At 55.1% G+C, this 25,470-nt stretch overlaps 2 protein-coding genes and 1 long non-coding RNA gene across 10 annotated transcripts in view; 2 read left to right on the top strand and 1 right to left on the bottom strand.

Annotated features, from left to right (window-relative positions):
- Positions 1-146: 146 nt before the first annotated feature.
- On the top strand, positions 147-20,969 carry AP5Z1 (adaptor related protein complex 5 subunit zeta 1). 4 transcript variants are annotated; one of them, XM_012532770.3, is made up of 17 exons: positions 147-1,374; positions 13,780-13,917; positions 14,004-14,190; positions 14,461-14,602; positions 14,741-14,853; positions 15,246-15,414; positions 15,720-15,860; positions 16,049-16,086; positions 16,157-16,319; positions 16,784-16,962; positions 17,743-17,885; positions 18,259-18,399; positions 18,867-18,978; positions 19,215-19,312; positions 19,734-19,857; positions 19,938-20,152; positions 20,408-20,969. In XM_012532770.3, the coding sequence occupies exons 1-17, from the start codon at positions 1,175-1,177 to the stop codon at positions 20,676-20,678; spliced, it is 2,574 nt and encodes an 857-aa protein (XP_012388224.3). In that variant the 5' UTR covers positions 147-1,174; the 3' UTR covers positions 20,679-20,969. The 4 variants fall into 4 exon arrangements, with proteins under 4 accessions (XP_012388224.3, XP_033282569.2, XP_033282571.2 ...); XM_033426678.2 differs by having other exon boundaries at positions 19,215-20,152; XM_033426680.2 differs by lacking the exon at positions 20,408-20,969 and adding an exon at positions 20,258-20,392 and having other exon boundaries at positions 19,215-20,152.
- On the top strand, positions 4,589-13,538 carry LOC125961532 (uncharacterized). Its single transcript, XR_007472360.1, has 2 exons — positions 4,589-11,382; positions 11,453-13,538. It is a non-coding gene; the product is annotated as an uncharacterized LOC125961532 (long non-coding RNA).
- Positions 13,367-25,470, bottom strand: part of RADIL (Rap associating with DIL domain) — a 97,906-nt gene continuing 85,802 nt past the window's right edge. For 4 of the 5 annotated variants that reach the window (XM_049699948.1, XM_049699947.1, XM_049699945.1 and 1 more), the window contains 5 exons: positions 25,274-25,413; positions 24,785-24,924; positions 23,209-24,322; positions 22,361-22,700; positions 13,367-20,914 (listed from right to left, as the gene is read on the bottom strand). In XM_049699948.1, coding sequence (XP_049555905.1) covers positions 24,217-24,322; positions 24,785-24,924; positions 25,274-25,413 — 386 coding nt within the window. In that variant the 3' untranslated portion in view covers positions 13,367-20,914; positions 22,361-22,700; positions 23,209-24,216. The remainder of the gene's footprint in view (positions 20,915-22,360; positions 22,701-23,208; positions 24,323-24,784; positions 24,925-25,273; positions 25,414-25,470) is intronic. The other variant, XM_049699944.1, reaches the window with a different exon arrangement.

Below are 25,470 nucleotides of genomic sequence, written 5' to 3'. Positions count from 1 at the left end.
AAACACTACGAGCACAGCACAGGGACTCAGTCGTTGCGTGTTCCTTGAATGAATGACTCCACAAACCTCCTCATCCTCCTGCCCCGAGGTCGAGTGAATGGCGCCACCCCATAAGCAGAAACCTGCTATTGCCCTTGTTTTTTCCGTTCTTCCTCTCACCCAAGTCCATGTTACCAGGTGCTACAAATTCCCCCTGAACGGTTACTGAATCAGCCTACGACTCCATTCACGTGGCCCTTACCTAGCTCAGGGAGCCTCCCTCCCTCTCCGGGACCAGCCCCTTCTCTCCACCCACCCACCCCACGGCCCCCCAGTCCATTCTCTACTCTGCTGCCCAGCAGCAGGTTTCCCCTGAGGTGCATGTAAGCCACAGGAAGCAGGCCTTCGTGCTCCCTTCAGGAGCTCCGCCTAGGCCATCCCCTCCCACCCCTTGGTCTGACACCCTCTGGGCTCATCTTAGGCACCTGTCCTTCCCGAAGTATTCCTCCTGTTTTAGGCTGTAACAGCATTTACCACGCTGGATTGTCACTGCCCAGAGGACCACCCTGTGTCCCCGCGCAGTCTGCAGGGTGGAAATACTGTGGCCAACACACCTCTCAGAATTACTAGAAATTGACCTTCCCTCTCTGAGCATGTTGCCTTATCTGTAAAACGAGATACTGATAGTCTGTGATTATGGTGGGGATTGAATAAGATTTTTTAAAGCAGCAGGTACTGCCTACGTTGGGTGCAAAATGAAATGAGAGCTTTAAAAAAGAACTTCTGACAGCTGCAGCTGTTCCTTGCAAACTGCAGGACACGGACCCAGCCCACGACCGCAGTCTGTGTAGTATATTCAGGCCGCACTGAACACGGGACCTGCAGGCGGCGGAGCGGACTGTGTTCATGAACAGAACCTAGAACTGGGGCGATGAGCTGAGGCCCAGCGGTGACAGGCCGCTCCTAACAGCTCCCGGGCACCCAGCGCCCGGAGCTGCACCGGGGTGCCGGGTGCCATGGTTCCAGGGTGCGGAGGTTCCGGGGTCTCGAGGTCCCGGAATCCCGCGGTCCAAAGTGCCGGAACGCGACCCAAACCCAGCCCCGACCGGCAGCCCTCGCGCTGACGGCCCCGCCCCCGGCTGAGACGCTCCGTCAAAGCCCATTGGTCGACGGCCTGTGCGCCCCTGCTCACGTGATGCACCACGGGACGCTGCACGGGACGCGACCCGGAAGCCGGCGTTGCTGCGGGCTTTTCTCCCGGAGTCGCCAGCGTGCGGAGCGCCAGGGCTCCTGTCCGGGCGGCGGCGGCGGCGGCGGCGGCGGCAGCGGCGGCGGCAGCGGCAGCAGGAGGAGGATGTTCACGACGGGGGCGGAGAGTCTGCTCCGCCAGGCCAGGTGCGTCCGAGCTTTTCCCTTCGGGCACTTGGTGGTGGGTCTCAGAGCCGGGCCTGCGCGCGGCGACTCGAAAGAGCCCCCTTTGAACCCACTTTAGAGACTCAGGTCGGGGAGGCCACGCGGGCCAGGCACGGCGTGAGGAGGTCCGGGGAGGGTCGAGCTGGTCCCCGGAGGAGGTGGCTCCTGAGAGCGCTCTGAAGGATGAGTGGAAATGAAGTGGGGTGGGCCCCCGCTGATGGATTGGCCAAAGGCTTGTCGGCTGCGGACCCCCACGTCTGGCAGGAAGTGGGGTCCAGAGCTGTCAGTTGCTTCAGGGTCAAGAAAGCTTCAGGGTCAAGACGCTGGAGAGCCTGCTGGATTGAGCCATGGCGAGCCCTGTGCAAAGCCCATGAGTTCGATACCTTGCGAGGGCTTTGGGGAGCCATGGAAGATTTTGCTATATAGAAAGATCCGCTCTCTTGTGGATGCATTGAATGTATTGAGAAATTACCCGGCGTCTTAGGACCCCGAGCTGGCTCTGGACTCTCACTAAGTCGGTAGCCCCTTCCTCACCAACTAGCCACTCATGGGAGAAAGCAGATGTAAGCTCGGACTAAAACCCCATGACTTGTTGCTACTTTAAGAGAAGAAAATGCGGCCAGAACCATGGTTTAAAAAAAAAAAAAAAAAAACTGTATTCGGAGCTGGACCAGTTGCTGGGAAGGATTAGGCTGGTTGAGGCGCCTCTGATCTTAGGGAAGCAAGATCTTGAATGCATATTAGTTTCAAAAGGCTGTAAACAGGGTAGACGTTTGATATCGTCAGAATAACCCCTAAAAGTGTGTTAAGCAAGTGTTTTGAGGATTTGTAGCACCATCTCCCCACCAAGTCCAAAAAAGTCTGTATTTCTTTCAATCCTGGACAGATATTCCAATATTCAAGTTCCAGTATTCCAATTCAAGTTCACTTGAATTTAGGAGAGCTGTATTAAAGAAAAATAGATATCTTTTTTCAAAAATTGAAGTATAGTTGATTTACAATATTAGTTTCAGGTGTACAACATAGTGATTCAATATTTTTATAGATTATACTCTATTTAAAATTATTCTAAAATATTGGCTATATTTCCTGTGCTATACAATATATCTATAGCTTGTTTAATACATAGTTTGTACCTTTTAACCCCCTACACCTATCTTGCCCCTCCCCAATTCCCACTCTCCACTGATAACCACTAGTATGTGCTCTATATCTATAAGTCTGTTTCGTTGTATTCATTAGTTGCATTTTTTAGATTCTGCATTGTAAATGATAACATACAGTATTTGTCTTTCACTGTCTGACTCATCTCACTATGCATAATATCATCCAGGTTCATCCATGCTGTTGCAAATGGTAGAATTTCACTTTTTTATGGCTGAGTAATATTTCATTGTGTATATATATCTATATATAATCACATCTTCTTTATCCATTCATCTGTTGATGGACACTTAGGTTGCTTCCATATCTTGGCTGTTGTAAATAATGCTGTGAACATTGGGGTGTATGTACCTTTTCAAATTAGTGTTTTTGTTTTCTTAGGATATATACCCAGGAATGGAGTTGCTGGATGGTAGGTAGTTCAGTTTTTAGTTTTTTGAGGAACTTCCACAGTTTTCCATAGCAACTGCACCAATTTACATTCACACCAACAGTGAACTAGGGTTGTCTTTTCTCCACATTCTCACCAACATTTGTTATTGTGGTCTTTTTGATGATGGCCATTCTGACAGGTGTGAGGTGTTATCTCATTGTGGTTTTGATTTGTATTTCTCTGACAGTTAGCTGTGTTGAGCATCTCTTAATGTGCCTATTGGCCATCTGTGTGTCTTCTCTGGAAAAATGTCTATTCACGTCTTATGCCCATTTTTTAATTGAGTTTTTATCTGTATTGAGTTGTATGAGCTGTTTATATATTTTGGATATTAATCCCTTATCAGTCATATCACTTGAAAAAATTTTCTCCCATTCGGTAGGGTTCCTTTGCTGTGCAAAAGCTTTTAAGTTTAATTAGGTCCTATTTGTTTATATTTGCTTTTGCTTCCTTTGCCTTAGGAGATAGATCCAAAAAAAATATTGCCATGATTTATGTCAAAGAGTGTTCTGCCTGTGTTTTCTTCTAGGAGTTTTATGGTTTCCGATCTTACATCTAGGTCTTTAATCCATTTTGAGTTTACTTTTGTATATGATGTTAGAGTATGTTCCAATTTCTTTCTTTTACATGTAGCTGTCCAGTTTTACCAGCACCACTCATTGAAGAGACTGTCTTTTCCTCATTGTGTGTGTGTGTGTGTGTGTGTATATTCTTGCCTCCTTTGTCGTAGATTAATTGACTGTAAGTGTGTGGGTTTATTTCTGGGCCATCTTTTTTTCTGTCCCATTGATCTATGTGTGTTTTTGTGCCAGTACCATACTGTTTTGATTACTGTAGTTTTGTAGTAGAGTATAGTCTGAAATCAGGGAGCATGATACCTCTCTCCAGCTTTGTCCTTTTTTCTCAAGATTGCTTTGGCTATTCATGGTCTTTTGTAGTTCCATATAAATTTTAGTATTATTTGTTCTAGTTCTGTGAAAAATGTCGTGGGTGTTTTGATAGGGGTTGCATTAAATCTGTAGACTGCTTTGGGTAGTATGGAGATTTTAACAATATTAATTCTTCCAATTCATGGACATAGGATATCTTTCCATTTCTTTGTAGTATCTTCAGTTTCCTCTGTCAGTGTTTTACAGCTTTCAGAGTATAGGTCTTTCACCTCTTTTGTTAAGTTTATTCCTAGGTATTTTATTCTTTTTCACATGATTTTAACAGGATTGTTTTCTTGCTTTTTCTTTCTAATAGTTCTTTACTGACGTATAGAAAAGCAACAGGTTTCTGAATAGTAATCTTTTTTTTTAATTTATTTATTCATTTATTTATTTTTGGCTGTGTTGGGTCTTCGTTTCTGTGCGAGGGCTTTCTCTAGTTGTGGCAAGCGGGGGCCACTCTTCGTCGCGGTGCGCGGGCCTCTCACTGTTGCGGCCTCTCTTGCTGCGGAGCACAGGCTCCAGACGCACAGAGCTCAGTATTTGTGGCTCACGGGCCCAGTTGCTCCGTGGCACGTGGGATCTTCCCAGACCAGGGCTCGAACCCGTGTCCCCTGCATCGGCAGGCGGACTCTCAACCATTGTGCCACCAGGGAAGCCCTGAATATTAATCTTGTATCCTGCAACTTTACTGAATTTATTTATTCTAATAGTTTTCTGGTGGAAAATTTAGGCTTTTCTATATATGGTATTATGTCATCTGCAAATAGTGACAATTTTACTTCCCTTCCAAGTTTTATGCCTTTTATTTATTTTTCTAGTCTGATTGCTGTGGCTAGGACTTCCAATAGTGTGTTAAATAGACGTGATGAGAGTGAGCATCCTTGTCTTGTTCCTGATATTAGAGGAAAAGCTTTTAGCTTTTCACTGTTGAATATGATGTTAGCTGTGGGTTTGTCATAAATGGCCTTTATTATGTTGAGAGATGGTCCCTCTGAGAGATGTTCCCTCTGAGAGATGTTTGATGAGAGTTTTTATCATGAATGGGTGTTGAACTTTGTCAAATGCTTTTTCTGCATATATTGAGATGATCATGTGAATTTTATCCTTTCTTTTGTTAGTGTGGTGTATTACACTGATTGATTCGCAGATATTGAACCATGCTTGTGACCCTGGAATAAATCCCACTTGATCGTGGTGTATGATTTTTTTGTGTGTGTGGCTGTGCTGAACAGCTTGCAGGATCTTAGTTCCCTGACCAGGGATTGAGCCTTCGCCCTCAGCAGTGAAAGTGCAGAGTGCTAACCACTGGACATCCAGGGAATTCCCTAGGATCTTTTTTTATTGTTGAATTTGGTTTGCTAATGTTCTGTTGAGAATTTTTGCGTCTATATTCATCAAATATATTGGCCTGTAATTTTCTTTTTTTGTAGTGTCTTTGTCTTGTTTTGGTATCAAGGTAATTGTGGCCTCATAGAATGAATTTGGGAGTGTTCCATCCCCTTCAGTTATTTGGAACAGTTTGAGAAGGATGGGTATTATCTCTTCTTTATATGTCTGGCAGAATTCCCTCATGAAGCTGTCCAGTCCTGGACTTTTGTTCACTGGGAGTTTTGTTTTTTTGGGTTTTTTTAATAAATTTATTCTCTTTATTTGTAGTTGAGTTGGGTCTTCATTGCTGTGCACGGGCTCTTTCTAGCTGCGGTGAGCAGGGGCTACTCTTCGTTGTGGTGTGTGGGCTTCTCATTGTGGTGGCTTCTCTTGCTGCAGAGCACAGGCTCTAGGCACGCGGGCTTCAGTAGTTGTGGCTCTCAGGCTCCAGAGTGCAGGCTCAGCAGTTGTGGCACACAGGCTTAGTTGCTCTGCGGCATGTGGTATCTTCCTGGACCAGGGCTTGAACCCATGTCCCCTGCATTGGCAGGCGGATTCTTAACCACTGCGCCACCAGGGAAGCCCAGGGAGTTTTTTAAATTACTAATTCAATTTCACTACTAGTGATAGGTCTGTTCAGATTGTCTATTTCTTCTTGATTCAGTCTTGGACTTGTATGTTTCTAGAAATGTAGCAGTTTCTTCTGGATTGTCAAATTCGTTGGCATATAACTGTTGGTAGTATTTTCTTATGGTTGTTTGTATCTCTGCGATATCATTTTTCATTTCTCCTCTTTCTTATTTTATTTGGATCCTCTCTTTTTTTTTTTTAATTGATCAGCCTGACTAAAGGCTTACCAATTTTATATTTTTAAAAAACAGCTCTTAGGGCTTCCCTGATGGCGCAGTGGTTGAGAGTCTGCTTGCCGATGCAGGGGACACGGGTTCGTGCCCCGGTCCGGGAAGATCCCACATGCCGCGGAGTGGCTGGACCTGTGAGCCATGGCCGCTGAGCCTGCGCGTCCAGAGCCTGTGCTCCGCAACGGGAGAGGCCACAACAGTGAGAGGCCCACATACTGCCAAAAAAAAAAACCAAAAAAAACAGCTCTTGGTTTTATTGGTCTTTTTTATTGGGTTGTTTTTTTTTTTTTTTTGATCTGTATTTTGTTTCTTCTCTGATCTTTATTATTTCCTTCCTTCTGCTGACTTCGGGCTTTGTTTCTTCTTTTTCTAATTCCTTTAGATGGTAGGTAGTTAGGATGTTTGAGATTTTTCTTGTTTCTTGAGGTACGCCTGTATTGCTATAAACTTCCCTCTTAGAATTTCTTTTGCTGCATCCCATAGATTTGGGAATGTGTTTTTATTTTCATTTGTCTTGAGGTATTTTTTATTTCCTTTTTGATTTCTTTTATGTACCCATCGGTTTTTTAGTACCATGTTGTTGAGTGTCTACATGTTAGTGTTTACCCCATTTTTCTTCCTGTAATTGACTTCTCGTTTTATACGGTTGTGGTCAGAAAAAATGCTGGATATAATTTCTATCCTCTTAAATTTGTTGAGACTTGTTTTGTGGTCTAGCATGTAATCTATCCTGGAGAACATTCCATGTGCACTTAAAAAGAATGTGTATTCTGCTGTTTTTGGATGAAATGTCCTGTAGATATTGATGCCCAGTTGAATTAAGTCCAACTGGTCTAATGTGTCATTTAAGACTACTGTTTCCTTACTGACTTTATGTCTGGGTGATCTGTCCATTGATGTAAGTGGGGTGTTAAAGTCCCCTACTATCTTTATCATTACATAATGCCCTTCTTTGGGTTTTGTTACAGACTTTGTTTTAAAGTCTACTTTGTCTAATATGAGTACTGCTGCCCCAGCTTTGTTGTTTCTATTTACGTGAAATGTCTTTTTCCTTCCCCTTGCTTTCAGTCTGTGTGTGTCTTTAGTTCTGAAGTGAGTCTCTTTCAAGCAGCATATAGATAGGTCTTGTTTCATTATCCAGTCAGTCACCTTATGTCTTTTGATTGGAGTGTTTAGTCCATTGATATTTAAGGTTACTATTGATGGGTATGTACTTATTGCCATGTTGTTGCTTGTTTTCTAGTCGTTTTTTATAGTTCTTCTCCGTTCTTCTTTGTCTTTCTTACCTTGAGAGTTTTTTTGTTTTTTGTTTTGTTTTTTTCACATGTTTATTGGCGTATAATTGCTTCAGTGTTGTGTCTGTGTACAACAAAGTGAATCAGCCATGTGTGTACACATGTCCCCATATCCCCTCCCTCTTGAGCCTCCCTCCCACCCTCCCTATCCCACCCCTCTAGGTGGTCACAAAGCATCGAGTTGATCTCCCTGTGCTATTCAGCAGCTTCCCACTAGCCATTCATTTTACATTTGGTAGTGTATATATGTCAGTGTTGCTCTCTCACTTCATCCCAGGTTCCCCTTCCCCACCATGTCATCAAGTCCATTCCCTACATCTGTGTTTTTATTCCTGCCCTGCCACTAGGTTCATCAGTACTGCTTTTTTAGTTTCCATATATATGCGTTAGCATACAGTATTTGTTTTTCTCTTTCTGACTGACTTCTCTGTGTATGACAGACTCTAGGTCCATCCACCTCACTACAAATAACTCAATTTCATTTCTTTTTGTGGCTGAGTAATATTCCATTGTATGTATGTGCCACACCTTCTTTATCCACTCATCTGTCGATGGACACCTAGGTTGCTTCCATGTCCTGGCTATTGTAAATAGTGCTGCAGTGAACATTGTGGTACATGACTCCTTTTGAATTATGGTTTTCTCAGGGCATATGCCCAGTAGTGGGATTGCTGGGTCATATGGTAGTTCTGATTTAGTTTTGGGTTTTTTTTGTTGTTGTTTTTTTTTGCAATACACTGGCCTCTCACTGTTGTGGCCTCTCCCGTTGCAGATCACAGGCTCCAGACGCACAGACTCAGTGGCCATGGCTCATGGGCCTAGCTGCTCCGCGGCATGTGGGATCTTCCCGGACCAGGGCACGAACCCATGTCCCCTGCATCAGCAGGCGGACTCTCAACCACTGCGCCACCAGGGAAGCCCTGATTTAGTTTATTTAAGGAATCTCCATACTGTTCTCCATAGTGTCTGTATCAATTTACATTCCCACCAACAATGCAGGAGGGTTCCCTTTTCTCCACACCCTCTCCAGCATTTGTTGTTTCTAGATTTTTGATGATGGCCATTCTGACCAGTGTGAGGCGATACCTCATTGTGGTTTTGATTTGCATTTCTCTAATGATTAGTGATGTTGAGCATCCTTTTATGTCTTTGTTGGCCATCTGTATGTCTTCTTTGGAAAAATGTCTATTTAGGTCTTCTGCCCATTTTTGGATTGGGTTGTTTGTTTTTTTTATATTGAGCTGCATGAGCTGCTTGTATATTTTGGAGATTAATCCTTTGTCCTTCATTTGCAAATATTTTCTCCCATTCTGAGGGTTGTCTTTTTGTTTTGTTTATGGTTGCCTTTGCTGTGCAAAAGCTTTTAAGTTTCATTAGGTCCCATTTGTTTATTTTTGTTTTTATTTCCATTTCTCTAGGAGATGGGTCAAAAGGATCTTGCTGTGATTTATGTCATAGGGTGTTCTGCCTATGTTTTCCTCTGAGAGTTTTATAGTGTCTGGCCTTACATTTAGGTCTTTAATCCATTTTGAGTTTATTTTTGTGTATGGTGTTAGGGAGTGTTCTAATTTCATTCTTTTACATAGAGCTGTCCAGTTTTCCCAGCACCACTTATTGAAGAGGCTGTCTTTTCTCCATTGTATATTCTTGCCTCCCTTGTCAAAGATAAGGTGACCATATGTGCGTGGGTTTATCTCTGGGCTTTCTATCCTGTTCCAGTGATCTGTATTTTTGTTTTTGTGCCAGTACCATACTGTCTTGATTACTGTAGCTTTGTAGTATAGTCTGAAGTCAGCGAGTCTGATTCCTCCAGCTCTACTTTTCTTAAGATTGCTTTGGCTATTTGGGGTCTTTTGTGTTTCCATACAAATTGTAAAATTTCTTGTTCTAGTTCTGTGAAAAATCCCATTGGTGACTTGATAGGGATTGCGTTGAACCTGTAGATTGCTTTGGGTAGTATAGTCATTTTCATGATATCGATTTTGATTTGTGGTTACCATGGGGTTCATATATGGTGAACTTTGTACTAGCTTATTTAATTAGTTGACCCACAGCCTTTACTATATATTTGCTTTTACTGGTGGGACTTTTTCCTTTTCTGTAAATTCTTGTTCTAGCCTTTTCCACATAGAGGAGATCCTTTAACTCTTAGGGTCAGTGTAGTATTGATGAACTCTTTTAGTTTTTGCTTGTCTGAGAAGTTCTTTATCTCTCCTTTAATTCTGAATGATAACATTGCTGGGTAGAGTATCCTAGATTGTAGGTTTTTCCTTTCAGCACTTTAAATATATCTTATGACACTTGTTTCTCGTCTGAAAAGTTTTTGCAGAAAAATCCACGGATAGCCTTATGGGGGTTCCCTTGTATGTGATTGTTTTTCTCTTGCTGCCTTTAGAATTCTCTTTTTAACTTTTGCCATCTTTTAATTATGGTATGTCTTGGTGTGGGTCGCTTTGGGTTCATCTTGTTTGGGGCTCTCTTTGCTTCCTGTACTTGGATATCTGTTTCCTTCTTTAGGCACAGGAAGTTTTCAGTCATAATTTCATCAAATACATTTTTGACTCTCTTCTTCTCCTGCTGGGACCCTTATATGTGAATGTTAGTACACTTAACAATGTTCCAGAGATGTCTTAAATTGTCCTCATTTTTTTTAATGTGTTTTTCTTTTTTTTTTTTTAATTTATTAATTTTTTATTTATTTATTTTTGACTGTGTTGGGTCTTTGTTGCTGCACGCGGGCTTTCTCTAGTTGCGGCGAGCGGGGTCTACTGTTCATTGTGGTGCGCGGGCTTCTCATTGCGGTGGCTTCTCTTGTTGTGGAGCACCGGCTCTAGGCATGCGGGCTTCAGTGGTTGTGGCACGCGGGCTCAGTAGTTGTGGCACACGGGCTCAGTAGTTGTGGCTCAGGCTCTAGAACGCAGGCTCAGTAGTTGTGGCGCATGGGCTTAGTTGCTCTGTGGCATGTGGAATATTCCTGGACCAGGGCTCGAACCCGTGTCCCCTGCATTGGCAGGTGGATCCTTTTATTTAGTTCTTTATTTTTGGCTGCATTGGGTCTTCGTTGCTGTGCGCAGGCATTCTAGTTGCAGCGAGGGGAGCTACTCTTCGTTGCAGTGCACAGGCTTCTCTTTGCGGCGGCTTCTCTTGTTGTGCAGCATGGGCTCCAGGCGCGTGGGCTTCAGTAGTTGTGGCACGCAGGCTCTAGAGTGCAGGCTTAGTAGTTGTGGTGAACGGGCTTAGTTGCTCTGTTTTGGACCAGGGCTCGAACCTGTGTCCCCTGCACTGGCAGGCGGATTCTTAACCACTGGGCCACCAGGAATGTCCCATGTTTATCTGTTCTTTTTCCTAGTTCAAGTAGCGTTCTTATTACTAATGCTTTCAACTCTTTATCTGGTAAATTATTTACCTCTGTTCCATTGGTTGTTTTTTTTTTCATTTTTTTTTTCTTGTTCTTTCATTTGAAACAAATTCCCCTGTCTTCTCATTTTGCTTGGCTTTTTCTGTCTCTGTGAAATTAGGTGAAGCAGTTACCTATCCCAGTCTTTAAGGCATGTCCCCGTGTGGGAGCGTCCCTGTACGGTCTGCATGTGCCCGTTGACTTTGCTGGGAGAGCTGGAGCTGAAGTGGGCAAGAGTCATGTCTTCCCCCAGGCTGTGCTGGCAGCTGTCGCCTTGGTAGGGGGTGTGGCTGGAGATGTAAAGGGGCTGGAGCCAGAGCCAGGTGTGAGCTGGAGCTTCTTGTCTGTTCAGTGGCTGTGACTGCCCTGTCAGGGCAGGTCCCAGTTTGCTGGAGCAGCTGTCCTGAGGGTCAGGTCCAAGCTGGTTCTGTTCCAAGTGTGCGCTCTCCCTGCTCCCAGCAGCAGCATCTTTGCCCCCAAAGGGGAAGCAGTGCTGGAGCAAGAGGGGCCGGAGCAGGTGCTCAGCTCGGGCGGGGGGCGGGTGCTGGGGCTGCGGGGGGGGGGGAGGGGGGTGCTGGGCCGTGGGCTGGGGGGGGCGGGGGCTGGGGCAGGGGCAGGGGCTGCAGCTTGTGCTAGGGCGGGGGCTGGGGCGGGGCTGGGGCGATCCCGGGCAAGCAGCCAGAGCCCCGGGCAGGCTTCATCTGCTTCCTCCGCCTTATTCCAGGAGTAAGCAAGCTGGCGCCCACGCCTCACGAGTGGAGTCTAGGCTTCTTACAGCCCTGCCGTTAGTCCCACTGGTTTTCAAGCCAGCCATGGTGACTCGTTCTCTCGGTGTGGATCCTCAAGGCTGGGGTGCCCCAATATGTGGCCTGAACCACTCACTCCCCAGGGAGGAGCTCCAAGCCCATGCCGTCCCCCTCCTCCTCTGTGTCCCCTCCCAGGGGCACGAGCCCCGACGTGATCGCTTTTCTTCCCTTCCTTTCTGAGTCCCTACGCATCTTTCTCACAGCCTTGGTCGCACAGGAGTCTCTGCCAGTCTCCAGTTTGCTTTCAGTGTGGATGTATTTTTTATGTGTTCGTGGTGGGACGTGAGCTCTGTGTCCTACTCTGCCACCTTGCTCTCCTCTCCCTGAAAACAGATTATCTTTAAGTGCTAGCATCTCACTCAGCATGCGACATGCTTATTAGCCTAGAGGTCTTGCCAGGGGACGAGTAAGAACTGAGACCGACTCAGAACATCCAGCTCATCTTCTGTTCAAGGTCAGAAATGTATAGACTGAAAGGCAGAAGGAACAGTCCTCACTATTTAATTCCTATTTCTCTGTCTTTCTGTCTTGGGTGGGTGGGAATTCCTCTCTGTTGGGATTTGAGGAAAGTTAATAACTATCAGTTGAGTCTTACTAGTTTTCACTATTTTTCTTTAATTAAGCCGGTGATTCTTGGTGGGACTTTAAAACAGATTACTAAAGTTTGGGAATTAGGATTCGGAGTAAATTTTAGTTTCTCTCTGTATTTTTCAGAGATGGAAAGCAAGGCTGGGGAAAGTTATCAGAAGCATGACTTGTGAACTGCAGAACAAGTGAAGAGAGTGGGACTTGGGTTGGGGTGGGGGGGAGCAGCAAGGCCAGGGGAGGTTTCCTGAAGGACAAGACAACTAAACAGAAGCTTAGAGTGCGTCAGCCAGCGAGGGAAGCAGTCGGGAGCGTTTCAGGCAGAGGGTCCGTGCCAGGGGCGGAAGCAGGAGAAACAGGAGCCGGCCTTGTGAGCTGCGCTAGCACCTGGGGGTTGGGTCTGAAAGCAGTGGAGAGCTACTGACCGGTGTAGGCAGACTGCCTTTTAGAAAGAATCCGGTGACTTGGAGAATACATTGGAAGGGACTAATCTGGGGTACGGGCGAGGGGCACCACCATTCTGGGAAGGAGCCTCAGTTATGACTGACTGCGGGACGCGTGGCAGCTTCTCCCTCGGCCGTCGCCGCAGCGAGCAGCAGACCTGGACCCGGCCTCTCAACTCAGTCTCCTCCCTCCTCGTCCACACACGCCTTTGCTTGTGTTTGTAGGTGGCTGAATCCCACTCTGGCCGGATTAAGTGAAAAAATGGAAACGGGGGTGGGAGGCGAGGCGTGGTGGGGAAGCCATTGGGATTTGTCTGCCAGCCTTCAGGTGAGAACGGGAAACCCAAGCCGCCGCCCGGGACCCCCAGCCCACGGGGTGCTCGGACATTCTCCTCAGCCCCACAGCCTGGGGATGCGCCGTCTCTCTCAGGTCAGAATCGCAGACCCCGAGCTCGAGCAGAGTGGACTTGGTGGTCTTCGGGGACCCGCGGCGGGGGCCCAGCTGTGTAAGGGCCCTGCCAAGAGCCCCCCAGCAGCTCCCAGCGTGGTGGCTTGGGGCCACGTTGCTTTTTCTTGCCTCTGGGGCTGGAGTAAGCCTAGAACCAGGCTTCGTTTTGAGGCTTGCTTCAGCATCTTACCTGTTACAAGTGCTCAATAGATAGATTTTTCAATTAAGTATTAGAGTAATGTGTCATAACATTTGACCTTTCATTTAATTCTTGTTCCCAGAAGTTAAAGGCTCACTGAAGGAATCTTTTGAAAAGCAACTGGTTTCAGACTAAACCCCCCTTACTTTTGACTCGTAAACCAATCGGTTTGTGCTTCTGGTCCTGGAATAACAACCCGAATGCGTGGTTTGCCGTAGTAACTGCTGGAGTGAGGGTCCCCCGCCTGGTGGGGGGAGCAAGGACCCAGGCCGGGTACCCAGTCAGCGGGTTCGTCACAAGAGGCCCGGTGGTGCTGGAACCACCTTCCTCCGCGACACCTGGCTTGTTCTCTGCTCAGCAGGGCCGGTCCCCAGCCCGAGAGCCGTCCTGTCACAGCTCAGGGCGGCGTTTCCGGGTCCCTCGTCGCCGGGTTGCCGACGCCGTCGTCTTTGTTTAGGGAGCTCCGGGACGAGGAGCTGGGGAGGCTCTGTGCCCGGGTCTGTGCGCTACTGCGAGAGGAGGACTGGGGTCCCGACGCCCCGGACGCCCTGCGGAGGCTCTTCCTCATCATCTCGGCCACGAAATACAACAGGAGGTGAGCGCACGCGTCCCTGGGGCATCGCGGGGTGGGGGGCGCTGCCTGGCCCGGCCCCGGGGGGGTGACACGCCCCCTCCCCCCAGGCTGGAGAGGCCTTGCCTGGCACTGCTGCAGACCACCCTCTGCTCGCCTACCTGCCCCGAGCAGCTCCAGCTGCTCTGCGCCGCTGTCCTGAGAGAGATGTCGCCCTGCGACAGCCTGAGCCTCTCCTGCGACCACATCCAGAACACGCGGCAGCTGGGCCTCGTGGCCTCTGTGCTCTTGGCCCAGGTAACGTGACTGCCGCCACCCTGCCCTTGGTGGCCCTGGGGCCTCGGTGAACCAGCAGGCCGCGTGCTCCCCGTGGGGCGGGCAGGCTCGGCTGGGCCCTTGTCACCCAGCAGCCCTCCCTGCTCCGCCCCCATTCCGGGTGGGGGGATGAGCCAGGGCTGTGAGGCTGATTCAGGCTGCAGGGCCGGGGCTGCCCTCGTGACGTTCCGGACGCCCGAACCAGGTGGCATTCGTGACGCGCAGGAACACGTTCTGCTGTGGGGTTTGCAGGGTGACCAACAGCAGGTCAGGAGCTTGGCCCAGCGCGTCCTCAAGGTCCTGGAGAGCCGGCAGCCCGAGGGGCCCAGCCTGAGGCACCTCCTCCCTATCGTGTCCAAGGTCACCAGCCTGGCCCCGGACGCCCTCCATGAAGGTTTGCACACATCCCGCCACTGGGGGCGAGGGGCCGCCAGGGCTGCTGCTGGTTCCTAGGAAGACCTGCGGCAGCCCAGGCAGCGCGAGCCTGCGGGACTTAACTCGGTTCCTGCGGTGTCACCCCCGCCCTGCACAGAGCAGACCAGGGCGCTCAGCAAGCGGCTGGGGGACTGGCTCCGCTACGCCAGCGTCCAGCAGGCGGTCGCCCACTCCTCCGGGGGCTTCTTCTCCACGCCTAGAGCCCGGCAGGTGAGGCTGGGGCACTCGGAGCTCCGTGTCCCCAGGCTGCCTCAGCCGGCCTGGCCTGCAGGCCGCCACCCGCTCCTCCTTCCTGGTTCCAGAACGAGCGCGCTCTCCTCGCTCCACTCAGGCGTGCGGGGGTGCCTGGGTCACAGCCCCCGAGCCTGTGGCGCGCTCTGTGGGTTGAGGCCCGGAACACGCGGGCAGGGACCGTATTTGACCGAGGGCTGCGTTTTCAGCTCAAGTGCCTGCGCTCACGCACCCTGGGTGGGGGTGGGGGTGGGGTGCCTGTGGTCCCGGAGGAGCGTGGACGGCCAGGGCGGTGGCTCGCGCCCCATGCCGCCTGTTCTTGGCCCTTCCCGGGCCCTGCAGCGCCGGCTGACCTTCCTTGCCTCCTGCAGCTGGGCCCTGTCACCGAGGTGGACGGGGCAGTGGCCACGGACTTCTTCACGGTGCTGTCTACGGGCCAGCGCTTCACGGAGGACCAGTGGCTGAACGTGCAGGCCTTCTCCATGCTGCGGGCCTGGCTGCTGGACAGCGGCCCTGGGGGCTCCAGCGCCCCGGACGCAGGTAGGACGCAGGCAGGACGTGCTGGGCCCCTGGGCGACATTGGCTGAGCCCTGTGGTCTCCAGCAGGCCTTTCCCAGACGTGCTGAGAAGCCAGATGTCGACAGGACTGTTGCAACAGCTTCTCCAAACTCTTCCTCCTCTGCGAGCCCACTAGCGTTATAGACGGTCTGGGCTCATCTACACCACCGTGTCCAGTGGGGTGGCAGCAGGCGGGACAGGGCGCAGGCCTTGGCAGGCGGCGACGGCAGCCCTCCTCGCACCCTGCGGAGTCCTTCTCTGTCCTGAGCCCTCGTTCTCTCTCCCAGACGACAAGTCGGAGCTGGAAGGCTCCACCCTGTCCGTGCTCTCGGCTGCCTCCACCGCCGGACACCTGCTGCCGCCCCAGCAATGGCTGCGGGAGAAGGCCTTCGAGTACTGCCAGCGCCTGCTGGAGCAGAGTAACCGGCGTGAGTCCCAGGGCCACCCTTCCTGTCCGCGGCCCGTGGCGCTCGGTCCCCACCTCGCGTCTGCGCTGCGGTCGCTCCCAGCTGTGGGCTCCCCGGCCTCTCCTCCAGCTTCCAGAACACGGGGCACCTTCTTGTTCGGCTGTTCTGATGGGGACACAGAGACCAGGTGGCTTTCTTCCCTCCCCCAGGAGCCCTGAAGAAGGCAGACTCAGACCTGCAGAAAGCAGTGAGTGCCCGGCGGGCGGGCGGGCGCTCCCTCCCAGCTCTGTCTGAGCGGCCTCCTCGGGTCCCCGCAGTGTCTGGTGGAGGCTGTGCTGGTGCTGGACGTGCTCTGCCAGCAGGACCCCTCCTTCCTGTACCGCACCCTCTCCTGCCTGAAGCCCCTGCACACGCGCCTGCGCGGGGACCCAGCCTGGGTGCGGGCGCTGCTGCCCGTCGCCCAGTTCTTCCTGCACCACGGTGAGCCTCTGCCCTCCCGTGGGAGCAGACCCGCTCGCGGGGAGGGCGGCTTTCCCCTGCATGCTGCCCCCTTCCTTCGTCTGTAGAGCAGCACTGATCTGATGAGCCGTTAGCACTTCGACGGTGGGAACTTTTAGATGGATTTAAGTAGCAAGTTAAAACGTTACCAAGTCTGTGTTGATCTTGAACTCTCTTTGCCACGAGAGTTTCCTGGAAGGTGCCGTGAAACCAGCCCCTTCCAAGGAACGATCCCCGTAGCGTAACCAGAGGGTGGGTCTGTGGCCAGAGACACCTGGGAAGACCCGGATCCAGCTCAGCTGGCTCTTCCCGTGCTTGCGAAGGGCGGACATGTCTGCCTTTGGTGTCCCGCAGACACGTGTGGCCCTGGAGGCTTGGCCCGAGGTTCGGGGGGCCCCCGGCAGCACCCGAGGCCTTCTGCCCTGACGGAGCCCACTGCCTTTCAGGGGAGGCCGCCGCAGTGGATGCGGAAGCCGTCTACCAGCACCTCTTCACCAGGATCCCCGCTGAACACTTCCACAGTCCGATGCTGGCCTTCGAGTTCGTCCAGTTCTGCAGGGACAGCCTGCCTCTGTTCGGCAGAAACCTTGGCATTCTCAGGACAAGCTTCCCCAACCTCTTCAAGGCATGCTTGGTGATCCATGAACCAGAGCAGGGGCTTGGGGGCCTGGGGTGTGCAGGGCCCCTGGGGCAGTGTCCTGGCATGGGCTGGGGGCGCCCGTGCCCTCAGGAAGGCGAGGTCGGGCCTGGCTTGGTGGCTGGGCTCGCAGAGTTGGTGCAGGTTAGCATCTCTTCACTGGGGAGCGTTGCCGGGTGTGTTCAGCTGTTTGGCACCTTTGTCTTCGATGGATTTTTTTGGTTTTTTTTTTCTGTATTTGGCTGCATTGGGTCTTCGTTGCTGCGCGCAGGCTTTCTCTGGTTGTGGCGAGCAGGGGCTATTCTTTGTTGCGGTGCACGAGCTTCTCATTGTGGTGGTGTCTCATTGTGCGTGTAGGCTCAGTAGTTGTGGCGTGCAGGCTCAGTAGTTGTGGCACACGGGCTTAGGTCCTCTGCGGCATGTGGCATCTTCCCAGACCAGGGCTTGAACCCGTGTCCCCTGCACTGGCAGGTGGATTCTCAACCACTGTGCCACCAGGGAAGTCCTGATGTGTCTTTTGTGATTGGCGTGTCACTGCGTGGCCTTTCCAAAATCAGAGACTGAGTTCTTTAATCAGGAAACTAAACGATGATAAATGGAAAGTGATTTAGATGGTTGGTACAAAAGTGAGTGCAGAAGCAAAAAGAATGAGGGGGAAGAAAGTTGAAGGGCATATTTTCCAACTCCTGGGTCACAGTGAAACAGGAGGTGGCAGGGCTGGCCATGCCCTCCGGGCTCCCACTAGAGCTGCGCTGCTTGTCCCCACAGTTCCTGGCCTGGAACAGCCCGCCCCTCACCTCTGACTTCGTGGCGCTGCTCCCATCGCTGGTTGACGCAGGGACGGCCGTGGAGATGCTCCACCTGCTGCTGGACCTGCCCTGTCTGACCGCAGCCTTGGACCTGCAGCTCAGGTGAGCCCCTGCCCGGCCACGCTGCTCACTGTTCTGACCGTGTCTGCCCTGTCCCTGTCCCTCCTTGCCCCCAGCCGCTCCTGCTGTCTCCCACGCAGAGTGTCTCTGCACCTCTTCGCCGCCCTGACGGCAGCCCCGGAGCCCAGCCTGTCTTTCACTCAGCCACGCAGCCTCCCAGGGGCCCGGCCCCCAGGCCTTTTTGGGTCATCCTGCAGCTCCTGGCTGGGTCAGGGCACAGTGATGTTACGGTGACGTCCACTCTAGTCTCTCCCTGGCCAGTGGGTACCACGAGGGCAGGGGCCGAGTCCAGCTTCTTCTGGCCTGGGCCAGAGCCCACATGCGAGCCCGGCCTCAGGAGTCTCTCTGCTCGCAGGTCGCTGCAGGCTGCATCTGAGAGGCCTCCCTGGGACGTCTCCATCAGGGCCCCCGGCTGCCTGGAGGCCCTCCGGGACTCGCAGGTGCAGGGTCTTTTCCAGCACCTGCTGCGTGCCCACGCCAGCGGGACCGTGGAGAGGTAGGGCTCGCTGCCGGGCGTCCCAGGCCCCACGTGGGACACGAGAGCTCCCTGGTGCCTTCTGACCTGGAGAGACAGCTCTGGTGACCCCCCACCCAACAGGCGCCGGCCACGTGGCCAAGCGCTTCCTGGGCACGTGGCTTGTGGTCTGCTCGTTCAGTTTCCTGATCCCGTCCTTGTCGCCCTGTGGGGTAGGCACTGTGCTCACTCCTTGCCACAGGTGGGGAAAGGGAGGCTTAGCACAGCCTAGGGGTGGCGGGCCAGGACTGGACCACGGCCTCCTGCCCCCAGCCGCATTCCAGCCCTCCCATGTGCCACGGGAGCAGGGCGGCCACAGAGGGAGCAGGCCGTGCATTAGGAGATGCGCAGGGTGGCCTCTGATGAGGGTAGAGCAGGCACTCCCAGAGCCGGGTCCCCAGGCGGACAGGGAACAGGCGTGTGCTCAGGGCTGGGCCATGTGTCCCCAGGTTGACGCCGCTCTACCGGCTGCTGCAGCCCCTGGCCGGCTGCGCCCGGGTGGTCCAGTGCGCTGAGGCCGTGCCCACCCTGCTCCGGGCGTTCTTCTCGGCGGTGACACAGGTGAACCCGCTTCCTGGGGCCTCTGTCCCTGCAGCAGAGGGCCTGCTGGAGCTAGGACCCACAGGGCCCCAGCTTCCTCAGTGGCCAAGGGGCCAGTCCATCACAGCAGACAGGGCAGCTCACACCAGCCCCAGCCTGGCTCCTGTCCCTCCCAGAACTGGGGCCGAGAGAAGCCAGGTCCGGAGCAGAGGTGTTCCCTGGGGGTGGGACGCAGTCTCTCTCTCTCTCTCTCCCAGTTTGCTGACGGGGCCCTGGCCAGCCAGCTGGCACTGCCGCTCCTGGAACGAAGCGACTCGCTTTACCAGGTCCCAGGGTACGAAGCCGGTGTGCACAGGTGGGTCCCTCCTGGCGGGCTTCGCCCCTCCTGCGGCTCCATGGCCCAGCCCTGGACGGGTTCACTGACCCCGCGCTCTCTGCCCCTCACGGCAGCGGTTCCCCAGCTGCCACCGACCCCAGCCCAGCCTCGGCACTTTCTCGGCCACTGTACGCACCCTTCCCTGCCCACCCAAGCCCCTCTTCCACGGAGCCTTCCAGAACGTGTGTCCCCCTTGCTGAAGGCCCAGTTTATGCGGGCTCCTCCCCGCTCCAGTCCAGCCTCTTCCCTGGTGGGGCAAGAGGTTCCTGGCGGGGCCGGGACTACCTTTACCTCCACCTGGTGCTCGGGGGCTTCCCGCCACCGCCCAGCTCTCCTCGGGACGGGCCGCGGGGCTGGGGTCTGTGTGGGGCAAGCACAGCCCACGGGTCCTCTCGCGCAGGGTGCTGAGCTCCCAGTTCCCGGCCCTGTGCAAGCTGCATCCTCCACTGGTGGTCGAGCAGGCGAAGGAGCTGCTGGAGTTCGTGGGCGGCCCCCGCAGCGGCGGGCACGTGCTCACATCCGTGGTGAGGCAGCCGCTGCCCCGCCCCAGCCTGCACCTGACGTGCGGGCCTGTCACAGGGCTGAAGTGCTGTCCCCCACCCAGGTGTGGGCCATCGGCGAGTACCTGTCGGTGTCCTGGGACCGGCGCTGCACCGTGGAGCAGATCAACAACTTCTTCGAAGCCCTGGAGGCCCTGCTCTTTGAGGTCACCCAGTCGCGGCCCTCCACCACCCTCCCCAAGTGTCCTCCGCAGGTCATCACTGTGCTCATGACCACACTGACCAAGCTGGCCTCTCGGAGCCAAGACCTGATTCCCAGGTACCAGTTCCCGGTGGGCAGAGGGAAAGCTACAGGCTTCCCGTTGGGAAAGGGAACGGCGTTGGAGGTTGTCCTGTCCCCCAAAGCCCTTCTGGTTGGACGCAGGTGGTGTGGGCTGTGTCAGCACTGCCGCCTCATCTCTCCCAGCCAAGACCATGCTAGCTGGGTGCTCCTGGCAGCTGGTCCCTCCACGACACCCCTGCCCACGTGAGGGGTGCACCTGCAGCTGATGGGCTGGGACTCCCTCGTCCCCAGGGTCTCCCTGCTCCTGTCAAAGATGAGGACCTTGGCCCAGAGCCCAGCCACGGGCTCCACGCCCGGTGAGGAGGGCGTGGGAGCCATCCACACGCGGGCCACCGAGCTGCTGAACCTGCTGAAGATGCCCAGCGTGGCCCAGTTTGTGTTCACGCCCAGTGTGGAGGTGTCTGAGCCCCGCTATCACCGTGACACCAACACGGCCCTGCCCCTGGTCCTGCGTACGGTCAGCCGGCTGGTGGAGAGGGAGGCAGGCCTCCTGCCGGGGTGAAGGGACCAGGTGGATGCCAGGCAGGGCTGCAGGCTGAGAGCCTGGTATTACCGGCCATGGCTTCAGCGGTCAGGGAGGCTGTCACAGTCTCAGCCTTTGGCCTCTGTGTGTCTGTCTTTTCTCTTAATCCCCTTCTCCCGTGGCCACACTGAGCTGTGTAGTGACACAGCACTGATTCTCGGCTTTAGCTCCTCTTGGGGCTGGGTGGAAGCTGCCTGTTCTGCGTCCTGCCGGTCCTTGTTTGTTTGGGGGCAAGAAGAGATAGGGCGAAAATAAATCTTTACAAAATGGCTGCGTGAACAAGACGGGGTCTGTCCTTTTTTCCTCCACCCAGGAAGCAGGGAGCCCCACGGGCAGCCACATAGCTGCTGCAGAGTCCAGGGGACGCAGTGCTGCTGGGCGGGGAGAGCTGGCCGTGGGGCTGGGAGGGGCCTTCACCTGGTGCTCTGCCTTCTCACCTAATCCCCATGTGTCAGGGCCGAGCCCCATTCAGCCCATATCCCACATGGTACAGAAACCACAGATCACTAACAAACACACACATGCAGTCAGTCAGAAAGGAAGCAGTGTCGACCTCCCCGAGGCGGCAGCTGCCACTGGGGAAATGGGTTTGGTCAGTGACATTTTTTTAGACCTTCTCCTGCTCCTAAGTTGAAGACGGTAAGGCTGGGGCTCTGGGGCTCCTGCTGGGTGGGCTGGAGGTGCTGTCACCTTTGCAGACCTGCAGCCTCCTACGAGCAGGGGGAAGGGCAGGGCACCCAGCAAAGTGTTCCCAGTGACCACCATACCTGCCGCCAGAAGCCTTACTGGGAGCAAGTCCGGGTGCGCTTTGCTCTTACACCAAGTGGGGGAGACACCCCCTCCTCTCAAGCGCTTTCTACCACTGTTCCGTTCAAGTCAGGCCCCACCCCGCTTGTAAACCAAACCCCAAGGCTGCGCCCCAGCTCCCCGGGCGCCTGGCGGGGCTCGGCCACCAGGTGGTGCTGCTGCTTCGAAAGTCCCAGCCCACCCGCTCCGCCGCGCCCAACATCCAGGCCTACTCCTGGCCACGCCCCCAGGCTGCGGCCCTGCCCCTCGCGGGCTCCGCCACGCCCCAACTCCGGCCACGCTCCTGGCCACGCCCCCAGGCTCCGGCCAGCTCCTGCCTCCGCCCCCGGCCGGTTTTGCCCGCCAGACGCCCTAAGAAACATCCGCCGCCGAGGAAGCTGATGGGGGCCGGGCGGGTGCCGCAGGGGCGGACGCCTCTGGCTGGCGTCCCGGCCCCAGGATGCTTTCCGAGAAGCAACAGGTGGTGCGCGGAGCAGAGCCGTGGGGCACTGGTGCGGGGCGTGCCAAAGGACACCTGACCCTCCCAGGATGGGACCAACCCAGCCCTGCGAGCCCCGGCGACACCCTTTGCCCGCCCGGGCTGCCCGGCCCGGCCCACCCGGCCCTGCCTGGCCCTCCGGACTTGGGTCCAGGGAGGCCAGGGTTGAGGATGTGACACCTAGAGAAAATGCTTTTTTTCAATTTGCCAAGATGCCAATTAATGCTCGGCTTTCAGTTTTTTCACGTCGTTCGTTCAGATGTTGCAAGTTTGGGTCTCAAACGTGCCTACGAACCAGTTTCAGAATACGGATTTTGAGGGGACTTTTTTCCCTGCTTCACACGGAGCCAAGGCCGCTCTAGAAACGTTCCCTTACCATTGTCTTTGCAGGGTAGACTTCTGTGGTGGCTGGGAGTCCAGTCCAACGACGCGAGTGCAAATCCGGCGGGGCTGGGCTGTCCCAGGCGTGTCAGCCGCAGCGGCAGAGCCGCCGGGGGCCTCGGAGGCCGTGAGGACACGGGCTGGGCTGCGGCCCGGAGGATGGCGCGCGAGCAGGGCGCACTCACCTGGGCCGGACGCCCACTGCAGCCGCGCCGAGGGCGGACCAGGGTGGCTGCTTCCAGAGGTCGGGTTCTGTCGGGTTGTCCTCACAGCACTTACAGCTCTGGCCCACTGATGTAGAAAATGACAGTCCCATCGTGCTCCACTTTCCTCGTCTGCAAATGGGGATAATCACAGTGCTGACCTCAAAGAACATCCCGGGAATGAAGTGTGTCCTTCCCTGCAGAGGGCTCGGAGGGCTCTCAGCACCCGCTCCCTGCCAGCGAGAAGCGCAGCTCGGAGGTCTTCCCCCTTCCCTGGGGCCCCAGCCCTCCCAGGGGCCCCAGCCCTTCCCTGCCCGAACTCTGCAGTATGCAAGGGGTTCCCCCCCTACCCCATGCAGCTCCACGGGGGGCGGGGTGGGGTGGTGCTCGGCAGGCCTTGGGTCAGCCGCTAGCCTCCCTGAACTTGTGCCCTTGTTTCCGTTTAGGGCTTTCAGAATTTTGGGGGGTTCAATTGCCCATTTTAACTGACTTTTTAAAGTACATTTCATCCAGCGTTTTGGGAACTGCTTCAGGTCAGGTGGAATCCGGACACCTGGTACTGAGCACCCGCAGGCCCGGGCCCCCACCTGCACTCTCTTCTGCGCCCACAGCTGCCCGAGGCCCAGTGCCTGGGACACACCTTCCGGCCGCTGGTCCCTCCACGAGACCCCTTTCCACGTAAGGGGTGTGTCTGCAGCTGCCTGGCCGGGACCCTCTCGTCCCCAGAGTCTCTGTTCCTGTCAAAGAGGAGGACCCCAGCCCAGAGCCCAGGGAGGGGCACGCTGCCGAACCTGCCGAAGACACCCAGCCGGGAGGTGCCCGCGCCCGCTGCCACTGTGACACCAACACGGCCCTGCACGTGGTCAGCGGCCGTGCAGGAGGCGGGCCCCCCCACCGGGGTGAAGCAACGGCCACCAGGTGGACACCAGCCGGGCCGCAGACTGAGAGCCTGGGACCGGCCAGCCTGGTATTAGGGCCCAGCCATGGCTTTAGCGACCAGAGAGCACATCAGGAGGGGTGCGAGTCTGAGGGGGGAAGCCTGGATACCCACAGTGGGTCAAGACTCTCACTTTATAACCTTCTAGGGGGTTCCAGACCCCTTCTTTGGGACCGTGCTGAGTGTGGAATCACCGAGGGTGCAGCCCCCTCTGATGGGGGCGGCTCTGGCCCTTTCCCTCGGCGGCCGGGGGCTGTCTGCATCTCCCCCGCTGCTCCTTGTTTGCGGGCAGGGTGGAGGGCAGGCGAGGAGCAGTTAGAGCCATCCCGGCACCCCAGCGAGCCCTGTGTCCCCCCGGGGTCTCTCCCGCGCTGGCAGGGAGGGAGCAGTTCCTCAGAGGGCACCGCCCCACCTCCAGCAACCCTTCTAGGGGGCCAGCACGGTGCCCACCCAGACTCCATGCCCCGCCACCCTCTACAATACGAAAGATAGTTTATTGAATCTATACTTTAACACTCAAATCTTCAAACACGAAGGCTCTGTGACAAGCATCACAACTTAGTGTTATGTGTCATATCAATAAAACAAAATGTACACTAGGGACTGCGGCTAGCGTCCTGTGGGTGACGCAGCCACACCGAACAGCCTGGCAGAAGGGGCCGTAACCTGGGAGCCGCAGGCGTAGGTGCTCGGGCCGCCCCTGCACGGCGCCTAGGGAGGGGGCGTGCGGAAGCGGATCTTCTTGGCCGTTTCCACGTCTGACTTGGCAACCAGAAACCGCACCTTCTTTCCCCCGTGTCGGATCAGATCCACGGCTCTGAAAGCAGAGAAGGGGTGGGGACGGTGTAGAAGAGCCCTCTGGGTGAGTACTCAGTGCCGGTCCGGCGGGCAGAGCCTCCTGGAGGCGCTGGGGGGCGACCCACCCCCCCACCCCCCAGCTGTCACCCCAAGTGGACAGTTACAGTCAGCAACCCTGAGCCCCCCGTGCTGTGACAGAGCATCGGGATCACGGAGCCTGCGCTCTCGCGGCCTGGTCCAGAGCCCGCCCCACCCCAAGGTGCCTGAGCCCCTGCGGGGACCGGTGTGTCATCGGAGGGCCAGTGCGGGGGAAGGGCGGGGGGTGGCCCTTGGGAGCCGGGCCCGACGGCTGTGCCTCCATTTACTCAGCTCCGACGTCCCAAGGGTGGGCGTGGCCTCCCAAGGCGGGGGGCGGGGCGAGGCGCGGTACCTCAGGTGGGCGTGGCCTCCCACAGGCTTGGGGGGGGGCGAGGCGCGGTACCTCAGGTAGCTGACGCCCACCAGGCTGCTGCCGTTCACCTCCAGGATGCGGTCTCCCAGCGACAGCCGCCCTTCGGACGCTGCGGGGCTGCCCGGGAGCAGGGTCTGGATGTAGAGCCCTGGGGCGCCCAGGGGTGTGTGCTGGGGGAGAAGCGGAAGCCTCAGAGCTCCGTGGGCCCCTCGCACACAGGGGTCTCCAGGCAGGGCCACCTCTGCCCCTCCCCCGGTGGGGCTCCCTGTATGGTCATCAGTGTGTCTTCAAGGACAGCGCTGGACACCATCAGAGTCCCCGCAGGCCCAGGACAGACGCCATGAGGCCTGAGGGTGCAGGCGGCGGAAGCAGCTGCTGAGACGCCCCCACCAGCCCCTGGTCCCCAGGGCCATGGGCCTCTGCCCGCCGCCTGCCTGTGACCACCCCAGCTGTGGGCCCGTCTCTGGGAAAGAAGAGGAGCCTGGGGGCCTGCAGGAAGTGGCGGGGCAGCTCACTCACCATCCCGTCGACCAGGCCCATGCCCAGCCCGGAGGGGCCTCGCTCTAGCTCCACCACGAACATGTAGCAGAAGTCATCCGTGCTGGAGCTGTGGCTGGAGGGGGCTGGAGGGGGCTCGGCCGCCGGGGCCGCACAGTCTCCTGGGCGGGCGAGAAAAATGCAGCGGGGTTAGGTAAGGTCAGGGGCCGGCGGCTCAG

Source organism: Orcinus orca, chromosome 16 (assembly GCF_937001465.1).
Source record: "Orcinus orca chromosome 16, mOrcOrc1.1, whole genome shotgun sequence".
Classification (NCBI taxonomy): domain Eukaryota; kingdom Metazoa; phylum Chordata; class Mammalia; order Artiodactyla; family Delphinidae; genus Orcinus; species Orcinus orca.
The sequence above is the reverse complement of the archived record's forward strand: the minus strand, read 5'-3'. Positions and strand labels throughout refer to the sequence as shown.

Coding starts and splice junctions, on each gene's coding strand:
- AP5Z1 (XM_033426678.2), top strand. CDS start 1,175: ATGCACCACGGGACGCTGCACGGGACGCGACCCGGAAGCCGGCGTTGC. Junction 14,603..14,740: donor CCCGGACGCCCTCCATGAAG/GTTTGCACACAT, acceptor CGCCCTGCACAG/AGCAGACCAGGGCGCTCAGC. Junction 16,963..17,742: donor GCTTCCCCAACCTCTTCAAG/GCATGCTTGGTG, acceptor TTGTCCCCACAG/TTCCTGGCCTGGAACAGCCC.